The sequence below is a fragment of the Mauremys mutica genome, chromosome 17, assembly GCF_020497125.1.
Source record: "Mauremys mutica isolate MM-2020 ecotype Southern chromosome 17, ASM2049712v1, whole genome shotgun sequence".
Classification (NCBI taxonomy): Eukaryota; Metazoa; Chordata; order Testudines; family Geoemydidae; genus Mauremys; species Mauremys mutica.
The window spans coordinates 6,030,718-6,038,301 of record NC_059088.1 but is presented as its reverse complement, the minus strand read 5'-3'; the positions used below and the strand labels follow the sequence as shown (position 1 = coordinate 6,038,301).

Sequence of the window (7,584 nt, the reverse complement as noted above, 5' to 3'; positions counted from 1 at the left end):
TCACGGCTGCATTATCCGCAGCTCAGAGGAGGTGGTGGAGCCCCGTGAGCGCTTGCGCCGGCGTCCGCTGCCCGAGCCCTGCGAGTCCTCGGCCATGGCGGCCTCCAGCCAGCGGGCGCGGCTGCTACCCCGCAGCCCCTCCTGGAAGCGGCGGCCCAGGAAGGCGTAGAGCAGGGGGTTGAGGAAGCAGCTCAGACAGGTGAGGCTGAAGGCCAGGGAGGAGCCCATCTTGATGGCTGCTCTGTTGCCTGCCGAGCCATGCAGGAAGTTGAAGACGTGGTAGGGCAGCCAGCAGAGGAAGAAACTCAACACCACGGCAGCCACCACCTTGGCCGTACGGTTGGGCCGGCGGCCCCGGTGCCCGGCCCGCAGCATCACGACCGCGTGGCAGGCCGTGATGACCACCAGCGGCGCCAGGAAGCCGGCCACGAACCGCACCACGATCAGGGCCTGCTTCCGTGCCACCCCCGTCACCCCCTCCCCAAAATTGTTGCTGCAGACGCAGCGCTCGCCCCGGTAGAGCACCTGCCGGAAGACCAGGTAGGGGGCCGAGAAAGCCCCGGCCAGCAGCCAGGCCACGCCGGCTGCCCCCCAGGCCCAGCGCGGCTTTCGGAACCGCTGGGCCAAGATGGGCCGGGCCACCAGCAGGCAGCGATCGGTCGAGATGAGCGTCAGCTGGAAGACGCTGGCGAACATGCTGAGGAAGAGGAGGGCATTGACAGCTTTGCAGAGGAAGTTGCCAAAGGCCCAGTGATTGGCGGCGGCGGTCTTGGCGGCGAAGAAGGGCAGCAGCAGGGAGTAGAGCAGGTCGGCCAGCGCCAGGCTCAGGAACCAGATCGAGTTGACTGTCCGGCGCATGCGGAAGCTGGTGACCCAGATTACCAGGCCGTTGCCCACCATGCCCAGCAGGGAGGAGACCACGAAGATGGCCACCGAGAGCTGGTTGAGGATGTTGGAGGTGGGCGTGCTGCTGTTGTTGGCCACGGGTGAGGTGGCATTGCCGGAAAGCTGAGGAGAAGTGACCCCTTTAGCACGTGGCCTGGCCGGTGCCCCTCACTCCCAACTAGGATTGCCAGGCGTCGGGTTTTCTCCCGCACGGCTCCCAGAAGTGACCTCCATATCCGGCTCCTAGGCGCAGGGGCTGCCAGGGAGGCTCCGTGTGCTGCCCCTGCCCTGAGCGTCGGCACTGCAGCTCCCATTGGCCAGGAACCGCAGCCAATGGGAGCTGTGGGGGCAGTGCCTGCAGGAGTGGGCAGTGCGCACCGCACAGAGTTGCCTGGCCGCCCCTGCGCCTAGGAGCCGGACACGGCAGCATCTTCCAGGAGCAGTGCGGAGTCAGGGAGCCTGGCTTAACCCCGCTGTGCCACGGACCGGGCCTGAGGTAAGCGCCGCCTGGCCGGAGCCTGCGCCCCGAACTCCTGCCCCAGATTGGAACCCCCTCCCGCACCCTAACTGCCTCCTGGAACCTGCACCCCCTCCTGCACCCCACCCCCACCCCTGAGCCCCCTCCCGTACCCAAACTCCCTCCCAGGGCCCACACTCCCTCCCACAGCCCCTCCCGCACCCCAACCCCACTCCTGAGCCCCGGCCCGGCCCCTGCACCCCCTCCCTCTGCCCCAGCCCAGAGCCCCCTCCTGAACCTCAAACCCCTCATCCCTGGCCCCACCCTAGAGCCCACCCCCCCCATCTGGAGCCTGCAGCACAACCCCCTGCCCAGGGCCGGCGCTTCCATTTAGGCGACCGCCTAGGGCGCCAGGATTTGGGGGGGCGGCATTTTGCCCCCCTCGGCGGCAATTCGGCGGCAGGGGGTCCTTCCGCGCTCCGGGTCTTGGGTGGCAATTCTGCGGCGGGTCCTTCCCTCGCTCCGGGACCTGCCGCCGAAGTGCCCCGAAGACCGGGAGCGCGGAAGGACCCCCGCCTAGGGCGCCGAAAACCCTGGCGCCGCCCCTGCCCCTGCCCAGTGAAAATGAGGGAGAGCGAGCGATGGGGGGCGGGGCCTCTGGAAGGGGCGGGGCCGGGGACAGGGCTAATGTGTTTGGTTTTGTGCAATTACAGAGTTGGCAACCCTACTCCCGACCCGCAGCCCCTGCTGTCTCCCCTCTCCCCCGCCAATGCCCCCCACTCCCGACCTTCAGCCCCTCCGATCCCAGCCCCTCTCCTCCCCCAGCTGTGTGGGTGCCACTCCCTCCCGACCCGCAGCCCAGCTCCTCCGCCCCCCAGACAGCTCCGGGACCTCCTGTCTCAGCAGATTTCTGTTCCCTGGTGCTAGCCTCGTGTTCGCCGGAGTGCTGCCCCTCCCCCACAGCCTGCTGTGCCACACACAGCCAGCCCCCCCCCGGGGGGGACGGGGACCAACCCCCGGGTTGTGCTACAGGGCCCCGTCCTTTGGAGAGTAACGCAGCCCCTCCTGAGCCGCGGCTACGGGGGTCTCCCAACTCTTCCTCCCGCCCAGCTTCAGTAGCATCGACCCCAACTTGTACGAGAGTTAACTGAGGTGAAAGAACTTTCTGGAGGTCACACAGAGAGTCAGCGACAGAGCCGGGGAGAGAACCCAGGAGTCCTGGGACTTAGCCCGCCTCGCTCTAATCACTAGACCCAACTCCTCTCCCAGAGCCGGGGAGAGAACCCAGGAGTCCTGGCTCCCAGACCCCCCAGCTTTAACCACTATCTCCAACTCCTCTCCCAGAGCTGGGGAGAGAACCCAGGAGTCCTGGCTCTTCCGCCATACCCTGTTATACAGTAGCCCTCTTGCTCCATTCACCTCCTGAGCCACTTGGGCTGGTCTCTAGCTGCCCTGCGGGTATTTGCCTGATTTCAGTCATTCCCAGTTCCCCGGCCAGCAGGGACCCCTGTGGCCGTCTAGCCTGACCCCCCGATAGCCCAGGCCAGAGGCCACCCCGCAAACCATCCCTGGAGCCGCTCTTTTAGGAAAACCCCCAGTCTGAACTGAAAATCTGCCGGGGATGGAGGATCCCCCACGGCCCTGGTGCTTGGTCCCAATGCTTAATTCCCCCCCACCCCGGTAAAAACTGACCATCCCCGATCAACTCTCTGCTCCCTGCATAGAGACGGACAGACGGGGATCACGGCGCCCCAGAGCGTGTCCTGGGCTCAGCACAATCGCTGGAGCTCCTGGCATCGCTCGCTCTGCGGCAGGGCTTTGAACCCTCAAATCGTCCTCGGGGCTCCGCTCTGACCCCTCCCCGACTGACTCTGTGCCCCAGAGCCAGACCCAGGGCTCAGCAGTGTCACCCCCGGCTTAGCTCCAGAGGGAAAATCCCCTCCCTGCTCCTCCTCGAGATCCCAGGATGGCGTTAGCCCCAGTCCAGCCGACTCTCCGCCATCGCCCCAGATCTGTTCCGCAGTCGCTGCCCCCAGGGGAGAGCCCCCGGCTGACGTTTGTGGTTCCTCGCCATGGGCGGGGACGTGCGGACGTGTTAAAACACCGGGCGTTTCCTCACACACTCTGGGTCCCTGCCCCGGCCCCCCTCAGGAATTCCCGATTTCTGGGCCCTCTGCTGAAGTTAGCTGAGAGGGTTTGATATTCCCGTCCCGGACACTGATCCCAGCGGTAACCAGTGCAGGACACGACCCGGTCCCCGTGGGACCCCACTGGAGACCCCCGCCCACTGGAGGATGAGTCCCTGGTTACAGGTGCACTCCAATGCCCTCACGCTTCCCCGACTCACGGGCTGGCTCGCGGCCTGATGCCTCTGGACGTGCCCAGTGCTGAGAGGGACCCAGGAGTCCCTACGCACACCCTCACTCCAAAGGTGGGGCTGGGACTCAGGACTCCTGGGTTCTCTCCCTGGCTCTGGGAAGGGAGTGAGGTCTAGTGGCTTAGAGCAGGGGGGCTGGGAGCCAGGACTCCTGGGTTCTCCCCCTGGCTCTGGGAGGGGAGTGGGACTCTGGGTTCCATTCGTTGGCTGGAGAGTGGGGCAGGTCTCTGGGTTCTCTGTCTGGGCTGCGGGGAGGGATGGGGACTTGGGCTCCCCCCATCTCTGGTGCTGGCTCCCTCCAATCTCTGTCAAATCAAGGCTTGGACTTACCGGCCCCCAGGCTGTGGTGGGGAAGGGGGTCGCCATGGGCCCGGGAGCTGTGGCTGGAGATAGACCAGAGCGTGTTCCTCTCAGCGCTGTCTGCACTCCCGGGGCTGGGGCTCTGCAGGCGGCGCGGAAGGTAGGAAGTTGAGTAAAGCCGGGGCACTGGCAGGAAGCGATTAGATGCGCCCCTTCTGGGGGGGAGCGTGGTCCCCGCCCCAGGAGAGCCGGGCTGAGAGCAGCAGATCTCAGGTGCGGAGGACGGGGGGAGGGCTCAGTCCTAGGCTGGTGTCTCCTGAAGGGGGCTGGGTGGGGGCAGGGGTCATGGGAGCCGGGGGGGGCTGGATATCCTGGGTCTCCTACATCCTCCGCAGGTGTAGAGGTCTCTGACGGACGAGGAACCAGGATGCTGGGGGAAAAAGAGAGCAGCATGCGGCTCTAGGTGCTGCTGCACAGGACGGATAACAGCTACACTAGCGCTGCTGGCAAATGGAGCTACTCCTTTAGCTCCCCCGAGGGGATAATGGCTATATAGGTGCCGCTGGTTTGAGGCAGGGAAGGTCTCCTGCAATGTCTGTGCAGCACCTGGTGCAGCGGGGCCCGATCCTGAGAAGTGCCAACACAAGTGCCTCCTGACGGCGATGGCTGGGCCTGGCAGCGCCCTGTGGCCTTGACGAAGTTTCGTAATTGAAGCTGCGTCCTTGTGTCTCTTCTGGCCCCACGTAGTGCCAGGGACTTGTGGCCGAGGCGCCTGGGACTCAGGACTCCTGGGTTCTGTTTCCGGTTCTGCTGCAGACTCCCTGTGAGAAACCAGCCATGTTACTTCCATCCCCCCCGCCTCGGTTTCCCTGTCTCTGCAGGCAGCTCACAATGTATATTTCACAGTAAGGTGCCACCTAGAGATCTGGTCTGAGCTCAGTGCCCTGTTGTGCCAGTCCCTGCCCAGAGAGCGCCCAGTCTAAATAGGCAAAGGCTGGAAGGGGAAACCGAGGCAGCAAAAGGGGAAGAGACTTGGCCAAGGTCACGCAATTAGGTTGGTGGTAGAGGTAGGGAGAGAACCCAGGAGTCCTGATTCCCAGCCCCCGCTGCTCTAACCACCAGCCCCCACTCCCCTCCCAGAGCTGGGGATAGAACCCAGGAGTCCTGGCTCCCAACACCCCCTGCTCTAACCACCAGCCCCCACTCCCCTCCCAGAGCCAAGGAGAGAACCCAGGAGTCCTGGCTCCCAGCTCCCCTGTTCTAACCACTAGACCCCACTCCCCTTCCAGAGCCCGGGAGAGAACCCAGGAGTCCTGGTTCCCAACCCCCCCTGCTCTAACCACCAGCCCCCACTCCCTTCCCAGAGCCGGGGAGAGAACCCAGGAGTCCTGGCTCCCAGCCCTATGTCCTTACTCACTAGATCACATTGCTTGTCTAGCTAAATTTCACATCGGCCCTTTCTTATGCACAAAGCCGGGCCTGAGCACCCCTCTGGCGCCAACACAGGAATCCAACCTGCGGGTGCCAGCTACACCAGCCGTGGCAACAATGATTCTCCTGGCCTACGGCTGGCGGGATGGGCATCGGCCTCTGAGCTGCTAGCAAGGCGTTAACCCTTCAGGTGCTGCAGGGACGCCAGGTTGCAGCAGCCTCAGCAAGATTGTTCTTGTGCAGCAAGATAATTATCTGACCATGTTCTCATGCGTCGCGAGCTGGGGTTTTGATTTCAACACCGTGTTTCCTGTTTTTCAGGAGTCCCCCTCTGCTGGAGGGCATCCAGGAGCTGACACCCCTACCCCAAGATCGAGGGCTGGGGGCCTCTCAGGGGCAAACACTGTTGGGGAACAGAATCAGGGCCAGACTCCAGCTGGGGGTCCATCGGCCTTAGCTCCATTGGAGTCAATGGGGCCAGGCCTCCAGCTGGGATCACAGAATCTCAGGGTGGGAAGAGACCTCAGGAGGTATCTAGTCCAACCCCCTGCTCAAAGCAGGACCAACCCCAACTAAACCATCCCAGCCAGGGCTTTGCCAAGCCTGACCTTAAAAACCTCTAAGGATGGAGGTTCCACCCAGTTCCCTCAGCCTCTCCTCAGAAGTCATGTGCTCCAGCCCCTTAATCATTTTTGTTGCCCTCCGCTGGACTCTTTCCAATTTTTCCACATCCTTCTTGTAGTGTGAGGCCCAAAACTGGACCCAGGACTCCAGATGAGGCCTCACCAGTGCCGAATAGAGGGGAATGATCACATCCCTCGATCTGCTGGCAATGCCCCTACTTATACAGCCCAATGTGCCGTTAGCCTTCTTGGCAACAAGGGCACATTGTCGCCTCCTATCCATCTTCTCGTCCACTGTAACCCCCAGGTCCTTTTCTGCAGAACTGCTGCCCAGCCATGCGGTCCCTAGTCTGGAGCAGCGCCTGGGATTCTTCCATCCTAAGTGCAGGACTCTGCACTTGTCCTTGTTGAACCTCATCAGGTTTCTTTTGGCCCAATCCTCTGATTTGTCTAGGTCACTCTGTATCCTATCCCTACCCTCCAGCGTATCTACCACTCCTCCCAGTTTAGTGTGAGCTGCAAACTTGCTGAGGGTGCAATTCATCTCATCATCCAGATCGCTAATGAAGATGTCAATGGTCCGGAGCTTCATTGGAGTCAGTGGGGCCAGATCCCCAGCTGGGCTCAATCGGCTGTAACAACACTGAATTTACATCAGTTGGGGATCTGGCCAGATAGAATCTGTATGTGGAGGGGGAGCCCAGGGCTCGGCTAGCAGGGGGCTGTGGGTCAGGATTGCGGGGCACTGACAGAGCTGGGGTGTGAGGGGAGCCAGTGCTCTAGGCACAGGCTGAAGCCCCGCTGCCCTGGCCTAGGACAGACTGTGGGCTTGGCTACACTGGAGAGTTGCAGCACTGGTGGAGGCTTTACAGCGCTGCAACTTAGTCACCGTCCACACTTGCAAGGCACATCCAGCGCTGCATCTCCCTGGCTGCCGCGCCGGCTGTACTGCTCTGCCTCGGGTATAACTAGTGCAGCGCTGGTGATGCAGCGCTGGAGTGCAAGTGTAAACAGTGATTAATCTTACTATGCTGTAACTGACCTCCGGAATTTTCCCATAATGCTTTTAACTAAATTACTCTCTTTGTTTGGTTATGATGCTTCTCTTTGTTTTGTTGTGAACTCGGGGCTCTGGGAGCTGCTTATCTAAAAAACAAACACGGCTCCTGTTTGCTGTGAATGAGGCAGGCAGGGGGATGAATGTCTACAGCTAGTGTTTGCTTGAGGAGAGAAACAGCACGGTGGGGGGGGGGGAGGGAGTCCATCGGAGCAGCTGCTTATCTGGTCTGCAGGCTATTTGCATTTAAGAGTGAATGAGGGGTTGAGGAAATGGTCTGATTTTGCAAGGCAGGGAGCTGACACACTGTGTCAGCTCCAAAAATCCACTCTCTCTCTCTCCCCTGCTCCCTGTTACACTCCACCAGGGCCGGCTTTAGGAAGTGCGGGGCCCAATTTGAACAGTTTCAGCGGGGCTCTGGCAGGGATGACTTAAAAAAAAAAACATGTAAAAA

The 7,584-nt window shown here is 61.9% G+C and overlaps 1 protein-coding gene across 1 annotated transcript; it reads right to left on the bottom strand.

The window, feature by feature from the left end:
• Positions 1-4,148, bottom strand: LOC123351868 (C5a anaphylatoxin chemotactic receptor 1-like). Its single transcript, XM_044991552.1, has 2 exons — positions 4,050-4,148; positions 1-1,008 (listed from the first exon to the last, which is right to left on the bottom strand). Exons 1-2 carry the CDS (start codon positions 4,083-4,085, stop codon positions 1-3), a joined length of 1,044 nt encoding a protein of 347 aa, XP_044847487.1. The 5' UTR covers positions 4,086-4,148.
• Positions 4,149-7,584: the final 3,436 nt, after the last annotated feature.

What these genes read in the sequence shown, in the direction of transcription:
- LOC123351868 (XM_044991552.1), bottom strand. Translation starts at nt 4,085, where the DNA reads ATGGCGACCCCCTTCCCCACCACAGCCTGGGGGCCG. An exon ending in CCACCACAGCCTGGGGGCCG is followed by an intron (nt 1,009 to 4,049) that starts GTAAGTCCAAGC and finishes ACTTCTCCTCAG; the next exon opens with CTTTCCGGCAATGCCACCTC.